The 26,755-nt window shown below is 38.1% G+C and overlaps 1 protein-coding gene across 5 annotated transcripts in view; it reads left to right on the plus strand.

Annotated features, from left to right (window-relative positions):
- Window positions 1-26,755, plus strand: part of kif6 (kinesin family member 6) — a 281,901-nt gene that overhangs the window by 149,024 nt on the left and 106,122 nt on the right. For all 5 annotated transcript variants that reach the window (XR_009266661.1, XM_058748719.1, XM_058748720.1 and 2 more), the window contains 2 exons: window positions 1,795-1,897; window positions 18,870-18,925. Coding sequence is in view for 4 of the 5 variants with exons in the window: in XM_058748719.1 (XP_058604702.1) it covers window positions 1,795-1,897; window positions 18,870-18,925 (159 nt within the window). In the remaining variant the exon portion in view is untranslated. The remainder of the gene's footprint in view (window positions 1-1,794; window positions 1,898-18,869; window positions 18,926-26,755) is intronic.

The raw sequence follows: 26,755 nt of genomic DNA on the forward strand, positions 1-26,755 counted from the left end.
GAGACATAATCTAAAAAAAATCCAGAAATCACAATGTATGATTTTTAACTATTTATTTGTATGATACAGCTGCAAATAAGTATTTGAACACCTGAGAAAATCAATGTTAATATTTGGTACAGTAGCCTTTGTTTGCAATTACAGAGGTCAAACGTTTCCTGTAGTTTTTCACCAGGTTTGCACACACTGCAGGAGGGATTTTGGCCCACTCCTCCACACAGATCTTCTCTAGATCAGTCAGGTTTCTGGCCTGTCGCTGAGAAACACGGAGTTTGAGCTCCTCCAAAGATTCTCTATTGGGTTTAGGTCTGGAGACTGGCTAGGCCACGCCAGAACCTTGATATGCTTCTTGCAGAGCCACTCCTTGGTTATCCTGGCTGTGTGCTTCGGGTCATTGTCATGTTGGAAGACCCAGCCTCGACCCATCTTCAACGCTCTAACTGAGGGAAGGAGATTGTTCCCCAAAATCTCGCAATACATGGCCCCGGTCATCCTCTCCTTAATACAGTGCAGTCGCCCTGTCCCATGTGCAGAAAAACACCCCAAAGATGATGCTACCACCCCATGCTTCACAGTAGGGATGGTGTTCTTGGGATGGTACTCATCATTCTTCTTTCTCCAAACACATTTAGTGGAATTATGACCAAAAAGTTCTATTTTGGTCTCATCTGACCACATGACTTTCTCCCATGACTCCTCTGGATCATCCAAATGGTCATTGGCAAACTTAAGTCGGGCCTGGACATGTGCTGGTTTAAGCAGGGGAACCTTCCGTGCCATGCATGATTTCAAACCATGACGTCTTAGTGTATTACCAACAGTAACCTTGGAAACGGTGGTCCCAGCTCTTTTCAGGTCATTGACCAGCTCCTCCCATGTAGTTCTGGGCTGATTTCTCACCTTTCTTAGGATCATTGACCCCACGAGGTGAGATCTTGCATGGAGCCCCAGTCCGAGGGAGATTGACAGTCATGTTTAGCTTCTTCCATTTTCTAATGATTGCTCCAACAGTGGACCTTTTTTCACCAAGCTGCTTGGCAATTTCCCCCGTAGCCCTTTCCAGCCTTGTGGAGGTGTACAATTTTGTCTCTAGTGTCTTTGGACAGCTCTTTGGTCTTGGCCATGTTAGTAGTTGGATTCTTACTGATTGTATGGGGTGGACAGGTGTCTTTATGCAGCTAACGACCTCAAACAGGTGCATCTAATTTAGGATAATAAATGGAGTGGAGGTGGACATTTTAAAGGCAGACTAACAGGTCTTTGAGGGTCAGAATTCTAGCTGATAGACAGGTGTTCAAATACTTATTTGCAGCTGTATCATACAAATAAATAGTTAAAAAATCATACATTGTGATTTCTGCATTTTTTTTTTAGATTATGTCTCTCACAGTGGACATGCACCTACGATGACAATTTCAGACCCATCCATGATTTCTAAGTGGGAGAACTTGCAAAATAGCAGGGTGTTCAAATACTTATTTTCCTCACTGTATAAAGAAAATAACAATATAAAAATTGAGACCTCGGTTAGACAGTTTCTTTGACAAGTAATTAGCAGGAAGAATATTGTATAGTAGGATGCATACTAAATACTGCAATTACATACTGTATGCATTTGCTAAAGAAAAACAATACCGTATTACAGAGTTTCCCAGTTTTTGTGAGTTTCAGTCCTAGAGTTTGTAACAATTTTATTATAATGGCATGTATGTTCACACAATCTTATTAGATACCAAGTTTAAATTATCTTAGCAGATTGCAGTCTCTTAACTACTATGCACTTTTCTCTTTCAGTACTGGAATTATCTGTGGGTCAGCAGGAGGCATTTGAAGTCTTTCTGAGAGACCATGAAGACCGTTTATCAATTGAAAATAACAGAGCTGTGTTGCAACAAAGGTCAGTGTGTGCTACAGTGTTGTTATTGTTATTATTATTATTATTTATTGAGATGTTTAGTTGTACAATATGGGACACATGAGTAGATGTATTTTGTCTCTATAACGCCGTTTGCAAAGCCTTCCTCAGTGTGCAAAGCAATTCAATCCCTCCACCCACTTTTCAAATCACTAATTATTGGGACACAACATCAAGCAATTGGAATGTATAGGAATAGAGGAAGTTTTTGGGTCACGTAGAGGAGGTAAAATGAATAAAGAATTATTGAAACGAAAAGCCTTCTGGATTCATAATCTTAAATCACTGACCCCAAATGGCATGAATGAAGAATTAGATCTTTCTGTTGTCCTTTAATGAACTATAATTGGTCGGATTCATCTTTAATATTTTGTATAATAAATCTTTAGTATTTACAGTGTGAAAAGCAATGATTGTTTATGACGATGTATTTCTGATGTTTTTAATCATTGAATTTTCCATTGTTATGCATTTTAAAGTCAGTTGGTGGAGTAGATACTGATGATTGTCTATTTAAACTGCTGGTTTGTATAATAGTGATAAATATGAGATCCTAGATAATTCTTCTTTTAGTCATGGATATATTGTGTGTACTAGTGGATGTGATGATTTGTGTTGTGTATTTAAATGGAAATGATTTAATGATTTTAGTAATTGAACATTGGCTAATGAATGATGACGTCAAAATAATTAGTGATTTGAAAAGTGGGTGGAGGGATTGAATTGCTTTGCACACTGAGGAAGGCTTTGAGATGAAAGGTTTGTGTCTTTTCCCATCAGTAATGAATGCAAAATAAAACGCAAAAAGAAGTCTGTTCTCGTGAGTGCTGATGTATTTTGTCCACACCACTTTTTGAAAGCCTCAAATATTTCTCCTAGACAGAAATTAGGTTACTTTAACCTAATTTTCCATTTTTTTATTAGGTTATTTTGCTTGAGTCTCCTGCTTTCAAACTCATCTCCTGAGACAAAAACTCTAACACTCTCACAATTGTCTCCTTTAAAGTTTTAGAAGAGATCTCATCGTCATCACTCAGATTTTTCTCCTTAGCTAGAGACTCTTGATCCTTCACATTTGTGACCCTGGACCACAAAACCAGTCTTAAGTCGCTGGGGTATATTTGTAGCAATAGCCAAAAATACATTGTATGGGTCAAAATTATATGTTTATTTTATGCCAAAAATCATTAGGATATTAAGTAAAGATCATGTTCCATGAAGATATTTTGTACATTTCTTACCATGAATATATCAAAACTAATATGCATTGCTAAGAATTCATTTGGACAACTTTAAAGGCAATTTTCTCAATATTTTGATTTTTTTTTTGCACCCTCAGATTCTAGATTTTCAAATAGTTGTATCTCGGCCAATCCTAACAAATCATACGTCAATGGAAAGCTTATGTATCCAGCTTTCAGATTATGTATAAATCTCAATTTCGCAAAATTGACACTTAAGACTGGTTTTGTGGTCCAGGGTCACATTTGTTTCTTCCATGTTTCAAATATTGCGCTATTCACGCGTAGTTGGACGCTTGAACATTTAGAGTTTACTCGCTTCATTCGCACGTGAAATTCACTTCACAAAAGACGTGAATTCACGTCAAGGAGGGGCTTCTGCCAGGCGGCTCCAGTCTCATTACACTACACTGGTCCAATCACAAATAACTATTTTTTACTATACTATTGTGAGTGTATTTGCAATAGGATATAATTAGAATGAATGTACAAATGTTTGCCATAAGTAGCCTATTCTAGTCTTAGCATAGAAATAATATTTTTATGTAACAAATAGGCTATACATTATGATTTACTACGTTGTGCACAAAGTAACACACCAAGCAAGATCCTTTTTATTCCTGTTTCTATAAAAGTACGAAGATGTATCGTACAGCTCTGGGTATCCACATACAGCGACGGTGATTTTGTTCGGATTTCTGCCTCCCTCCTACGTCGTAATCACGTCACTAATAGAGCAAGCTCCTGATTGGTTAACGCGGTGCAAATTTTCGCCAAAGTTCAGATTTTGCCGAGTATTCTGTAACGGAGCCGAGGAGACATGAGGCGTACGGATCCATGTGCAAGCTTTTATTTAGAAACATAGTGAAACACAGGCAGGGTCAAACATCGGCAAACAGGTATGGCATGGGCAAGACACAGAGTAATCCTAGGACAAGCGTGGGTCGACAATCGGCGAACAATATCCAACAGGGTAAGGCAGAGAGATAATCCAGGTACAAGAGCAATAGTCCAAGCGAGGTGCAAGTCCGAAATGGCAAGGCAAAGGGTTAATCCAGGAGACATGGGCAGGAATCAAAACACAAGAAAACAGGCAAGGCAAAACTATGACAACTAAGTGTGCTCCGTAGAGTAGCTATCGCTAGGAGAGTGATAGATGTTATACACTACTCGGCGATCTGTGCAAGGAAGTCCATGGTTTATGTAAGCTGTGTGATCATTCCAATCAGCTGTGTGATCAGTGCAATCAGCTGTGTGTGTGTGTGTGTGTGTTGTCAGTGTAATGGATGATGGGTATTGTAGTCCGTGGGTGATGTGCAACAGTAGTGTAGTGCAAGAGTCAATTTGATGGAAGGGTGACCTCTGGTGGCTATTGGGCCGGATTCGTGACACACAGATTCATTTACAAACAAGGCACAGTTCAACACAGGATTTTCAGAAAGATTTAAACTAAAAGACGATGTTGTATCAACTATATTAACTTTTTATTACATGGTCACTATTACTTTGTCTGTTATTACAGATCGTTTGATATGAAATTAGCATTTTTGCGTTTTTAACCAGAGCGTCCATCTATGTGTCATGATCAAACACAAGGGAAGTGAGGAGACGAGGAGTAACTCAAAAATCTTTTAATGATCCACAATCCAACAGGGGTAACACAAGGCAGGGAGAACACACAGGAACACAACATTGACATTAATACTGGACACTAGACAGGGGATCACGTGACCCTTCGACGGCGATGCAAGCTTAGTCTTTCGCTCTGCTCACTTTGCCTGATATTATACGATCCTGTCAGTAAAATTTGAACCACTCTGCATTGGACCCATCATGAGTGCTAAGGCAGACAAAGGGGATCGGAAAAGAGAGATTGAGCAATCGCCAATGAAGAAAAAATTCAGAGATTCCGCTATCTCCAGAGAAGACCTCGACGATGCTATTGCTAGCCGTATTGAACTAGCATTTAAAGAGCAGCAAAGCACTTTGAATTCGGTTGTGAATTCGGCAGTAACAGATGCGATGGACTCTGTACTGATTCCAGCATTGCAGGAACTGCGTGAGGACATACAAGCGACCAACAAATCTGTTAAAGAGCTAAGAGAGGAGTTTGAGGCCATAGCTACCGCGGCGAAGCAGACACGTGACCGCGTTGATTCTGTGCAAGCAGATGCACGTGAGGATAGGAGGGCAGTCACGGACGTAAGAAATCAGCTGGAGCGACTCACCGAGAAGATGACAGATATGGAGGACAGGTGCAGGAGGAACAACGTACGACTGGTGGGGCTGCCAGAGGGGGCTGAGGGATCCGACGCGGCTGGTTTCCTCAGAGTTAATCTTCCCAAGTGGATTCCTTCCTTGAGGGGCCGTGACATTGAGATTGACCGGGCTCACCGCGTGTATGACGGAGGGAGAGGCTCCGATCGGCCGCGCACTCTCATCTTCCGTGTACTGAGATGGCATGACAGATCAGATATCCTGAAGGGTGCTCGGCAGGCTTATCCGGTGAAATGCGCACAGAACAATGTTACACTACTATTTTTTTCCGACTTTAGTCCAGCTACAGCGATCAGGAGAAAGGCATTCGGTCCGGTTTTGAAGAAGATGACAGCGCTTGGCCTCCAGCCCTTCCTCATCTATCCGGCGGTACTCAAACTACGGCACAAAGGGGAACAGAAAAGCTTCGATTCCCCTCAGAAAGCGGAGGATTTTATCAGCTCCCTGTCTCAGCAGAAGACATATGCCGCGGCTCTGCGGGGCGGCGACGGGGGAACAGCGGCCGCTGTCTCTCCGGTCCAGCGGGAGGAACTTGATGGCCGGGATAGACATGGTTCTAGCTGCCCAGTAGGGGATGATGGTAGGATGGACATGGACGCTTGCTAACTCTATTTTTTGCTTTTTCTTCTCTCCTCTCTACTACCGAGATATTGTCCCTATATATCCGGTACAACGATCTCGTTGCTGGTAAGACTGACATCCCCTTTTTTTTTTCTCTTTTTTGGAGGGGACTAATTGAGAGTAGGTTTCGGGAGACATATCTTGCGTTGGAGTGGATCGGTCACGAACCATCACTATTTTTGTTGCTCAGTCAGACCTATGTTCTCGGTAATGTGCGGTCTGAGTTGTTCCTTGTTTATGATTGTTGGTTGTTCAGGTTTTTATGTTGTTTTTACTTTTTACAACAGACATTTATACTGTTATTTATTTTACCTTATTTCTAAAGGGATTTTTTATCTAGGAGGTTTGGTATCTAAAATGCACATCAGCGTTTACATGCTATTTACAGAATGGAAGTGCTTTTGTTTTTTTTCATTTATTGAATACAATTATGGGATTATGAATATTCAATGCATACTCTAAATATTTTATCACTGAATGTGAATGGTTTAAATTCTGCTGTTAAACGAACCCGTGTGTTAGAATATTTACACCGTAAATCTATTTCTTGTGCCCTAATTCAAGAGACGCATTTAAAACAATCTGACGTGGCACGTTTCCAGAATAAATATTATAAATTAGCGGCTTTTTCCTGCGCTCAAAATAAAACTAAGGGGGTGCTTATCCTTGTTAATCGAAAGTTAAATTTAACAATCGAACACCTTGGTAGTGATGAGAAGGGTAGATTTGTTTTTATCCGATGCAAAATATATAATAATAGGTTAGCATTGGTCTCTATTTATGGTCCGAATGAGACAGACAGTGCGTTCCTTACACAGATTTCCAAAACATTACTTGAGCAGACTGACTGCCCATTAGTGGTGGGTGGTGATTTTAATGCTGTCATAAATCCTGCTTTAGATAAATCTCAATCTGATACAACAGCCAATCCATCTTCTAAATTACTGAATAAATTTATCACGGAGCTCAACTTAATCGATCTTTGGAGAATTCAGAATACTAAAGCTAAGGACTTCATTTTTTTTTCTAATAGACATAAGACTTACATTACATTACATATGTATCAATGCATCAGACAATATACGTCGACTCCTTCATATTCTTGACTTTGCAGACTCCCACCCGACCCCTTGTGCGGTCTTTTCACTTGATGCAGAAAAAGCCTTTGACAGGCTAGAGTGGAATTATATGTGGGCAGTTCTGCAATGTTTCGGCTTCGGTGAACACTTCATTTCTATGATTAAGACATTATACCACTCACCTGCAGCATCAGTCATAACTGGTAATATTGTTTCCCCCCCGTTCCCTTTGCAGCGGGGAACAAGGCAGGGATGTCCGCTTTCCCCCTTATTGTTTTGTCTATCTCTTGAACCCTTAGCACAAGCCATCAGGAAATCTGAAGTATCGATTAAGATCCATGATCATAATCATAGTATTTCATTATATGCTGATGATATTATTCTATATTTAGACCACTTTGATGTTTCAGTCTCTAGTATAATTAAGGAATTTGATAATTTCAGTAGCTTATCAGGATATAAAATAAATTGGAGCAAATCTGCTTTAATGCCAATTAACAATGTTAAAGTTAATTATTCTATTCCCTCATTTATCCCTATTAAGAAATCTTTCATCTATTTGGGCATTACCATATATAAAAACATTCATAAGATTGCCAGAGACAATTTTAATAATATTTTAGTTAAGGTCAAAAATAACATTCAAAGATGGAAGAATCTTAAAGTATCTCTTCAAGGAAGAATCTCCACTGTTAAGATGAATTTGTTACCTCGATTTAATTTTTTTTTCTCTATGCTACCACTTTCTCCCCCTCCAGGTTACTTTAAGGAGATCAACTCCATAATTTCTAAATTTATCTGGAATGATAAATGCCCCAGAATTAAACTTACCACATTACAACATCCTAATAGCGCAGGAGGACTGGCTGTACCAAATTTTGAACTGTATTATTGGTCGTTCCAGCTTAAGGCTCTTCATAATTGGGTTGATCCTCAATCTACAGTTTCTTGGAGAGTGATTGAAGCTGACAAGGTTAAACCAAATAGACTCCAAGATATGTTATTTACTGGCACAGGAAAAAAAGGGGATAATTATAAATTTGGTCCGGTTGTGGTCAACTCTATTAAAATCTGGAAAACGGTGGAACGTCGGATAGGAGGAACCTTCAAATTTTGTAACAGTACACCTTTATGGCACAATTTAAATTTTGTATGCGGGAATTGTCCATTTGTCCAACCCTCTTGGTCCTCTTTAGGTGTAAACACATGCGGTGATATATATGATAACCAGGGCCTATGTTCATTTCAGACATTAAGAACCAAATTTTGTCTACCAGCATCCGCATATTTTGTCTTTCTTCAATTACGTTCTGCTCTCAAAGCATAATGGAGTTCCTTGGGCATCTCCCATCTCCTCTCATCCTATGCAAGATTGGATTGCACCATCTGTTGGTCGGCCGTCTGTTTCTTTAATATATAATAAGATTATTGATTGCATTACAAAACCTCTTTCTATTAAAACTATTTGGAATAGGGAATTATCTGACCTTAATTTGTCTGTCGACTGGGAGAGAGTGTGGTCTAATCTCAGTATAAAATCTAAAAATCTGGCTCATCGTCTTGGTAACTTCAAAGTCATTCATAGAGCATACATAACTCCTTACAAAAGATTTAAAATGAAACTACAACCGAATCTCAACTGCCATATATGTAATACTACAGCATCGGGTACTTTTCTGCATATGTTTTGGGAATGTCCTGTCGTCATCAGTCTATGGACACATGTAAACCTGGTTTTATCATCCTTACTGCAAATGGATTGGTCTGTTAATCCAAGTTTGTGTCTTCTTAATGATGATTCTGGTCTCTGTATAACTTCAATGCAAAAGAGAATGTTGTTTGCTGGTTTTACAGCTGCGAAGAAGACAATAAAACAAAACTGGTTTACACCGCACATGTGTGGAAAAGCATATTGGATCCGTAGCCTCCTGCAAATAGTGACTTGTGAATGTACAACAGCACGAATCAATGGGGCCAAGCCTTCTACCATTGATGCTTGGCAGTGCTTTCTTTTTGATATACGTGACTGTATAAAGGAGTGACTTTTGTGTTTTTCTTGTCCTTCCCTCTCTCCCTCCCTTTGACTGGACTTTGAGATATTGAGTATGTGTCTGTTGTTGTGTTTCCTTTTTTTCTTTTCTTTTTTTTTTGGATGTTATGTGTGAAAAATAAAAAATGTTGATAACAAAACATTATATACTGGACGCTAGACTAAGGAAAACGTAGGGCTTAAGTACACTAGGTAATTAATAAACACCAGTGGAACAGAATGAACTAATCAGGGAGAACTGAAACAGGTGGGACTAAATTAACTAAACGAGAACAGGAAAAGGAACAAAACCAAATATGGGCATACAAGAGGTAAAACTAGGACAAGGACAAGGACAGAAAACACAACACAAACATAGGCCTGACACTATGAAGGCTGTGGGCTGTTAAGCATACACAGCTGTTAGCCAATCATACCAGTGGGCATTTACTTTTGAGTCTACAATCTACGGCTATTAAAACAGAGTGTTCTTATAAGGGGGGTCAAAACAGGACCGAAAATAGCCTATTACTTCTAAATTATGATGTTCTTTGATGTATGATGATAATAATAAAAAAATGCATGACCCCTTTAAAGCTTAAAGTGGAAGTGAAGCAGTTAGTAAAGGGATTTCCACTTTAATAAAAATATATATATATAACAAACTAGTGCTGGGCAACGATTAATCTAGATTAATCTCATCCAAAATAAAAGTTTTTGCGTACATAATATATGTGTGTGTATTGTGTATATTTATTATGTATATATGAATACACACCCATGTATGTACAGTGGGGCAAAAAAGTATTTAGTCAGCCACCAATTGTGCAAGTTCTCCCACTTAAAAAGATGAGAGAGGTTTTCATCATAGGTATACCTTAACTATGAGAGACAAAATGAGAAAAAAAAAAAACAGAAAATCACATTGTAGGATTTTTAAAGAATTTATTTGCAAATTATGGTGGAAAATAAGTATCTGGTCAATAACAAAATTTCATCTCAATACTTTGTTATATACCCTTTGTTGGCAATGACAGAGGTCAAACGTTTTCTGTAAGTCTTCACAAGGTTTTCACACACTGTTGCTGGTATTTTGGCCCATTCCTCCATGCAGATCTCCTCTAGAGCAGTAATGTTTTGGGGCTGTCGCTGGGCAACACGGACTTTCAACTCCCTCCAAAGATTTTTGATGGGGTTGAGATCTGGAGACTGGCTAGGCCACTCCAGGACCTTTGAAATGCTTCTACGAAGCCACTCCTTCGTTGCCCGGGCGGTGTGTTTGGGATCATTGTCATGCTGAAAGACCCAGCCACGTTTCATCTTCAATGCCCTTGCTGATGGAAGGAGGTTTTCACTCAAAATCTCACGATACATGGCCCCATTCATTCTTTCGTTTACACGGATCAGTCGTCCTGGTCCCTTTGCAGAAAAACAGCCCCAAAGCATGATGTTTCCACCGCCATGCTTCACAGTAGGTATGGTGTTCTTTGGATGCAACTCAGCATTCTTTGAGTTTTTACCAAAAAGTTATATTTTGGTTTCATCTGACCATATGACATTCTCCCAATCCTCTTCTGGATCATCCAAATGCTCTCTAGCAAACTTCAGACGGGCCCGGACATGTACTGGCTTAAGCAGGGGGACACGTCTGGCACTGCAGGATTTGAGTCCCTGGCGGTGCAGTGTGTTACTGATGGTAGTCTTTGTTACTTTGGTCCCAGCTCTCTGCAGGTCATTCACTAGGTCCCCCCGTGTGGTTCTGGGATTTTTGCTCACAGTTCTTGTGATCATTTTTGGGGTGAGATCTTGCGTGGAGCCCCAGATCGAGGGAGATTATCAGTGGTCTTGTATGTCTTCCATTTTCTAATAATTGCTCCCACAGTTGATTTCTTCACACCAAGCTGCTTACCTATTGCAGATTCAGTCTTCCCAGCCTGGTGCAGGTCTACAATTTTGTTTCTGGTGTCTTTTGACAGCTCTTTGGTCTTGGCCATGGTGGAGTTTGGAGTTGGACTGTTTGAGGTTGTGGACAGGTGTCTTTTATACTGATAACGAGTTCAAACAGATGCCATTAATACAGGTAACGAGTGGAGGACAGAGGAGCCTCTTAAAGAAGTTGTTACAGGTCTGTGAGAGCCAGAAATCGTACTTGTTTGTAGGTGACCAAATACTTATTTTACCGAGGGATTTACCAATTAATTCTTTAAAAATCCTACAATGTGATTTTCTGGATTTTTTTTCTCATTTTGTCTCTCATAGTTGAGGTATACCTATGATGAAAATTACAGGCCTCTCTCATCTTTTTAAGTGGGACAACTTGCACAATTGGTGGCTAACTAAATACTTTTTTGCCCCACTGTATATATGAAAGAAAAATGTGTTATGTTTATATATTAAATATATTTATATATCATATAAATTATATTAATATAAATATATACATGTAAATACATGTAAATATTTTCAAAATTTATACTGTATGTGTGTGTCTTTATATACACATAATAAATATTCACAGTACACACAGATATATTATATAAACAAAAACTTTTATTTTGGATGAAATTAATCTAGATTAATCGTTGCCCAGCACTATAATAAACACAATTAATGTAACCACTTTAAAGAAAAAAGGATGTTTTGCTATAGCTTTTGGAGCAAGGGCGTTGCCATCTTGCAGTACCACAGCATGTGACGTCACGGGGTTGGTTCGCTCCGTTGGCCAGTTAAGTAATATAAGCATTTCTTTATATTTTGAACACATAAATGTTTGTCACGGTGCACACAGCGGGGAGGAATGAGGAGACGAGGATGAACTCAAAATACAGTCTTTAATGAACTCAAACAGGGCAAGACAAGGCAAGGCAGGGCAGACACACAGGAACACCGGGAATAACGAGTAGACCAGACCAAATCTAACTAAACAGGCATGAACTAAGTACACATGACAATAACGGATAATTACACACACGACAATAACAGATAATCACACACACACACACACACCTGAACTGAATAACCTAATAATCAAGTCAAGTCAAGTCACCTTTATTTATATAGCGATTTTTAACAATACAGATTGTGTCAAAGCGACTTTTCAATATCAGAATAGGAAAATAGTGTCAATAATGTGAAATGACAAGATTAAACACTCAATTTTCAGTTAAAGGCATTTCATTATTGAATTCAGTGATGTCATCGTCCAGCTCAGTTCAGTTGAAATAGTATCTGTGCAATCATGTAGATGATATCGCTGGAAAATAAGTGTCCCCAACTAAGCAAGCCAGAGGCGACAGCGGCAAGGAACTAAAACTCCATTGGTGACAGAATGGAGAAAAAAAACCTTGGGAGAAACCAGGCTCAGTCGGGGGGCCAGTTCTCCTCTGGTCAGACAAACCAGCAGTTCAATTCCAACTGCAGCAAAGTCAGATTGATAATGTAAATACATATGTTTGTCTACATACTGTATATTATCAGAGCTATAGTTGTGGCCAAAATTATTAGAACACTAGTATTTTCACCAGCTAAAAAATGGTTTTAAGTCAGTTATTTCTCTGTTGCTGTAGTGTGTCAGTAGGAAATATCAGTTTACATTTCCAAACATTCATTTTGCAATTAATTGTAATAATCCAGTGAGAATTTTGTTTGCACATGGAGTCAGACAACAGCCAGTGCTCCGCACAGAGATCTGGGCCCGTATTCATGAAAAATCTTAGCGCTAAGAGTTGCTCCTAGTAACAAAATTCTAAGAAAATTCTTAGAAATGTGGGTGTTTCCCCTTAAATTTAAAGAAAAGACCCTAGTAAAGAAAAAAGTAATTCAGAAAGCATCTTAACCCTTAAAAGAGGTCTTAAGGTCCAAAATTGTTAGGAGTACGGACGAGGACTTTTAAGAGGCTTAAGAGTGTCTTTAGCAGCGGAGAAAATGGGCTAAACATGAAGAGGGAGAAGAATTGTGTTGCACATAATGCATGACAGTGAGTTAATAAGACGCTACATATTAGATCGTGCAGGAATCATGTTTGTGACCGATCTTATTTGAGACAAGCTAATATCTCCGACACCGCACAGAAATGCCATAGTGCCAGAAATGGACATAATCACTACATTAACTACATTAACATATTTGGCAACTGGAAAAATGCATCTCTGCAGCAGCGGTGATTTGGGTTTTTTACAGCACTTTCAGAACCTCATTGTGTCGCTGTTCATTTCCTATAAAATACGTTAAGTATGACAGCATGGTAAATAAAAAATAAAGAATATATACATATGTGTGTGTGTGTGAGAGAGAGAGAGAGAGTACGGTAAAACAGGAAAAAATACTCATGTAATTTCAAAGTGAAGGCTTATAATAAACCCTACTCTTAAAAGCGCTCTTTTGTTTCCTTCTTGGACAACCAACCAATCACAGTCTTCAAAAGACTGTGTCATCGCTAGCAATGGGGTCAGCCCCGCCTCCTCACGAAGATAAAAGTTTTTTGCGTTTTCCTCGCTCAGAGTTACTCTCAGATTGGTCCTGAATCACTTTTAAACTAAGACTCCTAGTTAGGCATTTTTAATCTAAATTAGGAGCTCTCTAAAAGGATTCTTAGAATCTTTAAGAATACGGGCCCTGATCTCATCATGATCCAGTCTGTCTGGAATGACATGAAGAAACAGAACAAGCTGAGACAGACTAAATCCAGAAGAGCTGTGTCAACATCTCCAAGATGCTCATTATATATGTATTGTCACGGGGTGAAGAAGCACATGACAAGGACCATTCCAATAAATACCCGGAGGGTGGATTTATTGACTCAAAAAAAGATAACAAACAGGTGTGAAGGTGCGCTGGTGCAGTCTGTCTCTTCCTCGGTCCTTGTGCAGGGTGCCTGTGCTCGTGCTATGTGTTGGCTGCTCGGTCACATGCTGCTGTCTAGAGGTGCAAAAGAGATCAGAGAGCGTGGTTAGCTGCAGTCTTTCTGGAGGTTGAACTCAACAGTGGCGAGATCTGCTAGGCTTATAATGCCGCCGGCTGACGAGCCGGTAATGAGGAAGTGCAAGTGTTCTGCCTCCGTTTCCAGGGCGACGCTGATGAGATATCGGGACGCTTGACACAGTATATACATTCTTTATTTTTTATTTACCATGCTGTCATACTTAACGTATTTTATAGGAAATGAACAGCGACACATTGAGGTTCTGAAAGTGCTGTAACAGACCCAAATCACCACAGCTGCAGAGTTGCATTTTTCCAGTTGCCAAATATGTTAATGTAGTTAATGTAGTGATTATGTCCATTTCTGGCGCTATGGCATTTCTGTGCGGTGTCGGAGATGTTAGCGTGTCTCTAATAAGATCAGTCACAAACATGATTCCTGCACGATCTAATGTGTAGCGTCTTATTAACTCACTGTCATGCATTGTGTACAACACATCTCTTCTCCCTCTTCATGTTTAGTCCATTTTCTCCACTGCTAAAGCTTTCTATATTTCACATGATAGAAAGTCTAAGGCCTTCTATATTTCTGTTTTATCACATGATAGAAAGTCTAAGGCCTTCTCAGGCCGCACGGCTGACCCATCTAATAATGCGTCAATCTGAGATTGCTGTAGAGACAAAATGTAATTCCATCAAGTTAGCATTTTTAAACATTCGCTCACTAAAAAATAAATCATTTCTGATAACCACAAACAACCTGGATTTTATGTTTCTAAATGAAACATGGCTTGAAGACAGCTGCAGTGCAACAGTCATAAATGAAACAGCCCCTCCTAACTTTAATTTTACAAGTGTCTGCAGGACTGCTAGGAGAGGTGGACGTGTAGCTGCTCTATTTAAAGATATTTATCAATGCAAGCAAGTGTCATTTGGTCAGTATTTGTCCTTTGAATACCTAGGTATTGTGCTGAAAGGTGCTCCACGCATTCTGTTTATCATTATTTACAGGCCTCCAAAATACTCTCCAGCCTTTGTTGAAGAGTTCACAGAACTGTTATCAATAATTTCCTCAGAGTTTGACTGTTTTACTATTGCAGGGGATTTTAATATTCACATAGATAATGCAGAAATCAAAACTGCAAAATAAATTATAACTGTTTTAAACACTTTTGATCTGACCCAGCATGTGCATGGACCCACACACAATCGTGGACACACTCTAGATTTACTCATCAGTAGAGGTCTAAACATTTCATCCATTGTTATTAAGGATGTAGCACTATCTGATCACTTCTGTATTTTCTTTGATATATTGATCTCTGTTACCACTGAATCTAGATCTGTCTCTGTCAGAAAGAGATGCATTAACGAGAACACTAGTGCGCTATTTATGAAGGCTATATCTTTAACACCAAGCATTTCTGCAGACTCTGTTGATCTTCTCCTGGATTCTTTTAACTCAAAAGTTGAGAATGTTATTGATGATATTGCTCCGACAAGGGTCTGCAAGAAGAATGGCAGACAAAAATCACCATGGAGAAAATCAACAGTAGTTCAGAGTACGAAAAGACAATGCAGAAAAGCTGAGCGGATGTGGCGGAAGACAAAACTTGAAATTCACTATAGCATCTATAAAGACAGCCTTCATGCTTTCAATGTGGAACTAGCCACAGCTAGACAGAACTTCTTCTCAAACCTTATAAACAGTAACTTAAACAACTCTCACACTCTTTTTGCTACTGTGGAGAGACTGACAAGTGGTGAATGCTTCACTTCTTTCTGGGACTTTTCCAAACTCCCTGAAAACTGCAGTTGTTAAGCCCCTTCTGAAAAAGCGCAATCTTGATAACACAATGTTGAACAACTATAGACCAATATCAAATCTTCCTTTCATAGGTAAGATTATTGAAAATGTGTTTTTTAATCAGCTGAACAACTACTTAAACTCAAATGGATACCTAGACAATTTTCAATCTGGTTTCCGAGCACATCATAGCACAGAGACTGTGCTTATTAAGATAATAAATGATATTCGCTTCAATTCTGATTCAGGCAAAATATCAGTTCTGGTACTACTAGATCTTAGTGTTGCGTTTGACACTGTTGATCATAACATACTTCTAGAGAGACTGGAAAACTGGGTCGGGCTTTCTGGGATGGTACTCAAATGGTTCAGGTCATACTTAGAAGGGAGAGGTTATTATGTGAGTATAGGAGAGCATAAGTCTAAGTTGGACGTCCATGACATGCGGAGTCCCACAAGGCTCAATTCTTGCACCGCTCTTGTTTAGCCTGTATATGCTCCCACTAAGTCAAATAATGAGAAAGAACCAAATTGCCTATCACAGCAATGCTGATGATACCCAGATTTACCTAGCCTTATCTCCAAATGACTACAGCCCCATTGACTCCCTCTGCCAATGCATTGATGAAATAAACTGTTGGATATGCCAGAACTTTCTTCAGTTAAACAAGGAGAAAACTGAAGTCATTGCATTTGGAAACAAAGATGAAGTTCTCAAGGTGAATGCATACCTTGACTTTAGGGGTCAATCAACTAAAAAAAGTCAAAAATCTTGGGGTGATTCTGGAAACAGACCATAGTTTTAGTAGTCATGTCAAAGCAGTAACTAAATCAGCATACTATCATCTCAAAAACATTGCAAGAATTAGATGTTTTGTTTCCAGTCAAGACTTGGAGAAACTTGTTCATGCCTTTATCACCAGCAGGGTGGATTATTGTAATGGTCTCCTCACCGGCCTTCCAAAGAAGACCATTAGACAGCTGCAGCTCATCCCGAACGCTGCTGCCAGGATTCTGACTAGAACCAGAAAATTTGAGCATATCACACCAGTCCTCAGGTCCTTACACTGGCTTCCAGTTACATTTAGGATTGATTTTAAAGTACTTTTACTCGTTTATAAATCTCTAAATGGCCTAGGACCTAAATACATTGGAGATATGCTCACTGAATATAAACCTAACAGACCACTCAGATCAATAGGATCGAGTCAGTTAGAAATACCAAGGGTTCACACAAAACAAGGGGAGTCCGCTTTTAGCTATTATGCCGCTCGCAGTTGGAACCAGCTTCCAGAAGAGATCAGATGTGCTAAAACATTAGCCACATTTAAATCCAGACTCAAAACTCATCTGTTTAGCTGTGCATTTGTTGAATGAGCACTGTGCTACGTCCGAACTGATTGCACTGTGTATAATCATTTTCTATTCTTAAATGTTTTAAATTAAAAAAAAAAAAATTTAAATCACTTTGTTTTTATTGTTGTGATTATTATTATTTTTAATTTCTTGTTATTAATGACTATTTCACTTCCTTTTATGTAAAGCACTTTGAATTACCACTGTGTATGAAATGTGCTATATAAATAAACTTGCCTTGCCTTGCCTAAAGAAACTCTTAAGCCTCTTAAAAGTCCTTGTTCGTATTCCTAACAATTTTGGACCTTAAGACCTCTTTTAAGGGTTAAGATGCTTTCTGAATTACTTTTTTTCTTTACTAGGATCTTTTCTTTAATTTTAAGAGGAAACACCCACATTTCTAAGAATTTTCTTAGAATATTGTTACTAGGAGCAGCTCTTAGCACTAAGATTTTTCATGAATACGGGCCCAGATCTCTATGTTGAGCACTTGCTGTTGTCAGACAAAAGGATTATTACAATTAATGGCAAAATGAAAGTTTGGAAATATAAACTGATATTTCCTACTGACACACTACAGCAAAAGATAGAAATAACTGACTTAAAACCATTTTTTACCTGTTGAAAATACTGTTCTAATAATTTTGGCCACCACTGTATATGGAGCCCACAGGAGTCAGTAGAATATTGTGGATTACGATATACAACTGATGTGGAAAATACAAGATACAAAGCTATCAGCAAACAGCTAAATTTGTTTCTTTCTCCACCCATCTCAAAGGTAAAATTATGACCTCATCATGAGAGTAACCCTAACTGATAAGATAGAAATGCATTTATTAGTTTTTCAATTCCTCCTGGGGGCTCTGAAGAACTGTTTATGAAGTACTCATTGATAATGTAAATTTAAGTTGAAAATATTTAATTCAACATTTTGATGAAACTGTTCTATGTTCTTCATCAGTACAGTGTTTTAAATGTAATTGTGCTGTATTTATTCAAAAACTGGAATGTAAAATTGTAATTTTATATGACATTTGTACTGACTTTATATTTTGTCTTCCAAATTAAACTGTTAATTTACCATCTTGAGCATGCTTTGACACTTTATTGAAGATTTTTGATTGTAGTAATATGTAAAATAACTGCGTTTCTATGTAGAACATGTAGTGCTTTCTTTGTAATAATCTAGGAAAAATCTGTAAAATAAGGGTTGTAAAAAAAATGGTCAAATTACTAGCAGCCATGGCCAAATCTGCCACTGTTGTCTGATGTTTAACTGAAATACAATGAAATATCATTATTTGTGTAATTTTTTGGTTTCAGCTGATCCACAAATACTTACAAAAATCAGCTCATGAATGAAACCCCAGTGTAAAACAGCTCTGTTTTGGGGTGCCTTAATGTGTTTGTCAACTATTTGTTTGGTCTTGAAGACTGTATGTAAACATCTGTTATGTAAAATAGCTTCAGCAGGGCAGTACTAAATAAAAATCAATGTAATTTTTAAGATCCCTCCTATTTTGTTAAAAACTAATAACATTTTTTCAGATTCAGCAAGGTGTATTTAAACCTTTGACAACAAATGTACAAGTATTTTTACATTGGCTGTTTCATTTTGCAGGTTTGTTGAAGCCAAAACACTTGGTGAGCAAGTTAACCAGATCAGGATCAGAGTCAGTAAGTAATCTCTTCACATTTTAGTAGCCAAATTTGGACTCTTGTCATTAAGCATATACATTTTCAACTGCAAGTTCAACTTGTAGTTACTGGTAGTGTGGTCTGTGTGTGGTCTGTGTGGGTCCTGATGCCCCAGTATAGTGATGGGGACACTAAAAATCACTATCCTTAAAGGGGGGTACTATGCTGTTTCATGCATTCAGAGTTGTTTACACCGTTAAAGAGTTGGATTCTCATGCTAAGCATGGACAAAGTTTCAAAAATTTATAACAGAGTATTTCTGTGGCAAAACTCTTACTTCCGGGTTCGTACAAGTTTCGGACATTTTTTTTCGAACGTGGTTCTTGATGACGTAAACGAGGGTGGAATTCCTTATATGGGCATTTCTCCCAGAAGAACGTGCCCGTGCACGCATCGACCAGAGTGAGAGCAAGAGCACCCATCAATGCGCTTCATCACTGCACGGGACTTGCTTGGGAAGAATGTCTCTAAAGAAGTGTGTTTTTGGTTGTGAGGGAAAGATAACCTTGTTCAGCTTCCCGAAGAACCCAGCGTTATGTAAACAGTGGATGCAGTTTGTTTTTCCGGGGCAGCAACGGAGTTTTGCAAATATGTTTGTTCACAAACGTTTTATAAACAAGGCCCAGTTTGACGCTGGATTTGCACATAGTTTGATACTGAAAGATGGAGTGGTCCCAGCTATAAAAAGATCCCCGTCATGATTCAGAACTGCAGGCGGTAAGTGAAACGGCATCAAATGTCTGTGTTTTGTTGTTAATCGGCGCAAGTGCTCATCACTCTTTAACTCTTTAACTCTGCCCATGGTGCGCTCCAGGAGCTCGGCTTTTTTCAAAGAGAATAGTAAAGCTGTATCTTTTTATAAATATTATAAAACTAAAGACTTTTTGGAGATATGAATGATGCAATACTACTCTATAGGTACTCAAGATTAACATGAGATTGGGTGAAACTGTGTGTGTTATGCCCCCTTTGAGTTGATACATTAAACTGAGGTCCTTACTGCTAGGATGTCCATTGAAAAGAGTACCCCTGTTTCCCCCCTTTGTTTCATAGTTTCCTGTTAACAAAAATCTCTTGCAACTAATGCTTTAACATGGATAGCGCTAAATTAGACACAAGAAACTTTTTTTTTACGCAGGTCGCTGTCTGACACAATTTTACGCCCCTTTTGATTGACATAATATATAGGATATACGTACGATATAATAGGCCCTGATAATCAGCTGTTAAATAATCGGCTAATGGCCAATAGTGCAGATAATTGCTCTTTTTTTTTTTTGTGATCAAAACTATACTATGTTTTTATTATGAACAGAATTACCAGTATTGACAGTAGCAAACTTTTGCTAAACCATTTCAGTGAAGGGGATCACTGATAACAAATATCAGAAATAACAGAAATAAACAGGAAAAAAAAAACATATACTTTAAAAACATGAGAGGCCCAGATAGACAAAATATAGAGGAAACCCCAATGAAACCCACAGTCTTATTTGTTCTACTTCTTAGTACAGTCTCCTATCATATATTATTACATCAGTTAACTTTTAAGAATGAAAATCAAGTTGTCATTAATTAGGTTCTGGTGCAGAATAGTACCAGAATAGCTACATGTCAACTATTTCTTATTAATTTGCAACTACATGTCTACTAACTCTCAGTAGGGTAGGTTTAAGGTTAGTAGAATAAGTTGACATATACTTGTAAAGTTTCTTATAGTCAGTATGTTGTATGTTGTGGACCCATCAAAATAAAGTGTTAGAAGATATTAAACAGAAAGTCTACTAATACTCTAATGACTGCTAGTTGACATGTAGTTGCAAAGTTACTTACTGTTAGTTGAATGCCTAAAGTGGACTATCAAAATAAAGTGTTACCAATTTGGCCAGAACAATGATCTGATGAAAGCTTTGATGAGAGTCTTTTTTTAATTTTATTTAAAGACAGGGTTACAGAGTAATCATCATTAATATGGATTCAGGGTCAAGTGTCAGTTCTAAAAGTTGTGATAAAATAGTAAAGGGTTTTATTCAAAGACTGAAAATCAGCAGACATTCCCAAATACAATGCATAAAAGCTGCCAAATGACCCAGAGTTGCATTTATCACACACAGGGGACATTACAAATTTAGTTTGAAAATGTATCAAAGTTGTACAATATACTCTATGGATTACTTTATAGTTTATGAGCTGGTGGACAGGATTTTTGGACAAAGCTGAAATATTTTGACACATTGTCCCCTAGACCAAGATATTGAGATAACATAAATATCGAGTTAGCAATAATTGAGCCAAATTATTTAGAGGCTTTTAAAAGTTTGATTCTTGAAAATAGCACTGTCACATTGTGTTGTAGACAGCCAGGCAGAGAACAGATTTAGTCCTAAACGCAAAGTTTTTAATCCAAACCGCACTGGCAAACAGGACAGGAGGCATAAACGAACACTAACTTAAAACAAGACCGGATGAAGAACAGAGGAAAAGGAAGAACTTAAGTACTGATACAAACAAGATAAATTAAAGAACTAATCATATCATTAAGTATAGGCCCTTTCGCACCGCAGGAACCTTTTCATAGTACCCAAACTAATTGTGGAACTACCCACTTTTTGGCATGTTCCCACCGCGGGAACTAGGAACTGTTTTAGTTCCCGGAACTCCGTTTGGTGGAACTATTTAGCTCCTACTTCAGAGTAGGGTCTAAAACAGTTCCATAGGAAAACACCCTCACCCGCCATGATTTAAAACACCGTGTAAACATATACTGTGTAAACATCGCATCAACTTATATTTCGCAAGAATGGAGAACAGCGATAGATGGACGGACGCTGAAGTGCAGGCACATTTGAACATTTTGAACTCCTTTCCGATCTTTCAATCGCTTGACGTATAAGTTACGTCGACATTCCATGTCCATTATTGTGAACCCCGCAAGACACAACAAAAACACAGCTCCGATCACAGCGTCCTCCATCCTCCTGTTGTTAACGTTGTTCTTCTTTGTTTTCGTTGTTGAACGCCGCGCACAAATGATGTTGCTGTCGACTGGCTTACGTCACTTCTTAGTACCCGCTGTCGGTGCGAATGCAACCCTTTAAATGGTAGTAGGAAATAGTTCGCGCAAAATCGTCCCAGTACTTTAGTACTGTACTTTTAGTTCTGGAACTAAAGCGGTGCGAAAGGGGCTTATGACAACACAAGTCAAATGGGAAGACCAAACACTGGGACTAATGAAAACAAACTAAAAGTCCATGAAACAGAAACTAACTGAACGTATCTGTAACAAGCAAATCCTCCTATCTATGAGTGGCAATCAGTGATTCCTCAGTCGGTTTCCACTGTGGAACCATGGAAGGTTGTACATCTAGCCATGCATTTAATGACTTTAACTGAAAAGACAAATAGTAAATCTTAAAATTGAGCAGTGATAAGCCACGCAAAGACTTCAAGGTGTCCAGTTTGAGGTGTCCCAATTTAGAGGGCATTCTCTGGAAGACAGAAAATTGAGACGTCCAAGAACAAAAAAAAAAAAAGGAAGAAAAATACATTCACGCTCCTCGCATGGTTGTTAAAAATGAGAGATTTTTTTTTTTTCAATGAAATTAATGTACTATATTTTAGTTCAGTAATGTTTTTATTTAACATTTAGAATTCATAGGGGATTTTATGATCAAACTATATATTCATGCAGTAGAAGATAAGTAAAATATTTGAAGCTCAGATTTTAGTCTCTTTTTAAAGAAGACACTTGACATTATTGCTGAAGTGATAAAGTAAAAAAAAAAGTATTTTTTATATATATATAGTTAATTGAAGTTAATTGATAAAGAAATCTATAGATAGCGAATGGGAAAAACAGTTTTCATTTTATATATATATATATATATATACAGGTGCTGGTCATATAATTAGAATATCATCAAAAAGTTGATTTATTTCACTAATTCCATTCAAAAAGTGAAACTTGTATATTATATCCATTCATTACACACAGACTGATATATTTCAAATGTTTATTTCTTTTAATTTTGATGATTAGAGCTTACAGCTCATGAAAGTCAAAAATCAGTATCTCAAAATATTAGAATATTACTTAAGACCAATACAGGTGTAACCCTGTTGAAATATATTCATTAGTATAAGATACAAGTTTGAATAAATAATTTCATAGTTTAATAAATATAATTGAAGGTTAAAAAGTTAAAAAGATTTGTTGACCAGCAAGGAAGTTATAATTTTGCTAAAAGAGAAATGCATATATTGGGTAATGTATTGGGTCTACTGAATACAGCATTTAAAATGTTAATTATTTGTTGAGTAATAATATGTGAAAATGCTTAAAAGATGCCGGTTAAGAATATGAAGAAAGAGGTACACAAATGTTTGTGAATTTATTTTATTTCTGAAAGTATTGTGTATGAGCCAATCCCAGTAGAGGTCAAGGTTTGAGGAAGTGAGGAGGGGGGGACGCGGGAAGTTTGCGAGAGGGGAAACATGTGTTAATGTGCATAGTGCACGAGTTTTCTGAAAGTGTTCAACAAGGACTCTTATATGAAACGTTACAAGTGATCATTCTGTCTGTGTGGTGGCCAACTCCGCACGAAGACTGAGATAAGTTTAATTTAGCCGCTGATTTAGTGGTTAGTGTTTTTGCATGGACTTTGCTAACAAGTTAGCGGCCAGCGACCTTGATTAGTAAGCCCGTGTGAACTGTGAGATCGACCCTGACGGAGCCGGCTAGTGTTGCCGTCCGAGTGGTGGACTTTGCCCTGATCGTCAACCATGTGACTTTTCTCTTCGACTTTCTTCTCTTCCTCGGGAATCCTCTCATCCTGTCATCTGCATGGACGCCCTTGATCCTGGGCGTGTGAGGTTATATTCACATTGAGTAAAGGTACCCTTTTTTGTTTGGCCTATGTGGTGAAGCAGCCATTTGGTTTAAGACTACAACGTGCCAAGCTACATTCAGGCCTGCATCATTTGAACATTTGAAGAGTATTTCAAATTGAGCTTTTGCCGGCTATTTTATTTTCTTGGGCCCTTGTGTTTTAAATGTGAATTTGAATGCATTTGTGATTTTACAAGTGATATTGACAAGACACATTTATTTACTGACCTATTTTTCCAAGTAAATCTGTTATATATTTTTTTTATACAACAGTTGTGGTTACTGACTCTTTTGATATTTTAAGTTAATTAAGAAAAATAGTATTTTGTTTGGTTTAAATGTGAAAGTGTGTATAGGATAAAAGTAATTCCAAGACATTTAATTTCCTGTGAAAGTTAAAATATTACTGCTGAAATAGTGATTTAAAGGGGTAAGCTTATTAATAAGTTAGCTTAGTAAGCACACACACCAGTTACAGACTGATAAGTTTATTAGTGAAACCTCACTTATTTGATTGGACAGATATTTAAAGAACTCAGGATAGCCACCTCTCCTTATAGTTTAACACACTAGAGAGGCGCTACACAAAGAAAGGATTTTTAGAAATCTTGGCCAACTGAAAAGTATGAAAATGAAAAGTATGAGCATGTACAGCACTCAATACTTAGTTGGGGCTCCTTTTGCCTGAATTACTGCAGCAATGCGGCGTGGCATGGAGTCGATCAGTCTGTGGCACTGCTCAGGTGTTATGAGAGCCCAGGTTGCTCTGATAGTGGCCTTCAGCTCTTCTGCATTGTTGGGTCTGGTGTCTCTCATCTTCCTCTTGACAATACCCCATAGATTCTCTATGGGGTTCAGGTCAGGCGAGTTTGCTGGCCAATCAAGCACAGTAACACTATGGTCATTGAACCAGCTTTTGGTACCTTTGGCAGTGTGGGCAGGTGCCAAGTCCTGCTGGAAAATGAAATCAGCATCTCCATAAAGCTTGTCAACAGAAGGAAGCATGAAGTGCTCTAAAATTTCCTGGTAGATGGCTGCGTTGACTGTGGACATCAGAAAACACAGTGGACCAACACCAGCAGATGACATGGCAGCCCAAATCATCACTGACTGTGGAAACTTCACACTGGACTTCAAGCAACATGGATTCTGTGCCTCTCCACTCTTCCTTCAGACTCTGGGACGTTGATTTCCAAATGAAATGTAAAATTTACTTTCATCTGAAAAGAGGACTTTGGACCACTGAGCAACAGTCCAGTTCTTTTTCTCCACAGCTCAGTTAAGATGCTTCTGACGTTGTCTCTGGTTCAGAAGTGGCTTGGTAGCCCTTTTCCTGAAGACGTCTGAGCGTGGTGACTCTTGATGCACTGACTCCAGCTTCAGTTCTCTCCTTGTGAAGCTCTCCCAAGTGTTTGAATCGGCTTTGCTTGACTGTATTCTCAAGCTTGCGGTCATCCCTGTTGCTTGTGCACCTTTTCCTACCCAAATTCTTCCTTCCAGTCAACTTTGCATTTAATATGCTTTGATACAGCACTCTGTAAACAGCCACACCTTTCAGTAATGACCTTCTGTGACTTACCCTCTTTGTGGAGGGTGTCAATGTTCGTCTTCTGGATCATTGCCAAGTCAGTAGTCTTCCCCATTATTGTGGTTTCAAAGAACAAGAGATACCCAGAATCTATACTGTAGGGATGGTCATTTATTCAAACTCAAATGTAAATATTCTAATATTTTGAGATACTGATTTTTGACTTTCATGAGCTGTAAGCTCTAATCATCAAAATTAAAAGAAATAAACATTTGAAATATATCAGTATGTGTGTAATGAATGAATATAATTTACAAGTGTCACTTTTTGAATGGAATTAGTTAAATAAATCAACTTTTGATGATATTCTAATTATATGACCAGCACCTGTGTGTGTATATATATATATATATATATATATATATATATATATATATATATATATATTTGTGCTGTCAATCGATTAAAAATGTAATCACGTTAATCATAGTCATGGACATCATGACTAATCACAAATTTAAAATACTAGGATTTACCTGTAAATGTGTTGAAATAAAGAAATGCATGACAAACTAGTTTAAGGAAACAGAACCTTTCACACTTCCGCCAGGTATGAGGCATAATCCTTATTATTCTTTTATCAGTATTCTTTTGTTTTTATTCAGCCATTATCGGCCTTTATACTGGCAATAAAACGTTTACCAAGCCACATCGCTTCAATCCCAGTATACATTTACCTAACTATTATCAAAAGTATTTCTAAATAAATACAACAAAACATTTTCTTGCGACCTTACATGAAGTATTATGACAAAATGCATTATGAAGAAGAATTGGACCTGTTCTGCAGGTGCATTAGAGCTAATTTTAGCATCATGCTTCATAAGACAATTTATGAGATTAATAGTGCACTTTTACTCAGAACTCACTTCAAACCACCATCGAATGTTTGTAATAATTTCCTTTTGCGATCACATGTGGAATTTGGTTGTTTACTGTTGTTAAAATATGCTATTCATAGCCTTTTATATCGCTGCACAATGATTTCTGATGTAGGCTACACATTCATCTCATATCTTATATAATCTATAGTGGCTGTTGTCATGTTTATTTCTGCTGTGTAAAAGCCTTAACATGTATGCTCTGGCTGAAACTCATGTTGTTTGTGATGTTACAACCGCCTCTCCGTTCTTAAGTTGCCAGGGATACATTCCAAGTATAATACACATTAGTAAAAGGATCTATTTTCATTTTTATTTGTCTATATACACCTTGGGCGGCCATGGTACATTATAAAAGTAGCCCAAAAAACCACAACCCACGGCTCTGTAATTTTTCCCGCGACTGTATTTTCAAAATAGCCCACTTGTGCCGCTACCCTGGCAACACTGGT

This window comes from Onychostoma macrolepis, chromosome 17 (assembly GCF_012432095.1).
Source record: "Onychostoma macrolepis isolate SWU-2019 chromosome 17, ASM1243209v1, whole genome shotgun sequence".
In the NCBI taxonomy this organism is placed as follows: Eukaryota; Metazoa; Chordata; class Actinopteri; order Cypriniformes; family Cyprinidae; genus Onychostoma; species Onychostoma macrolepis.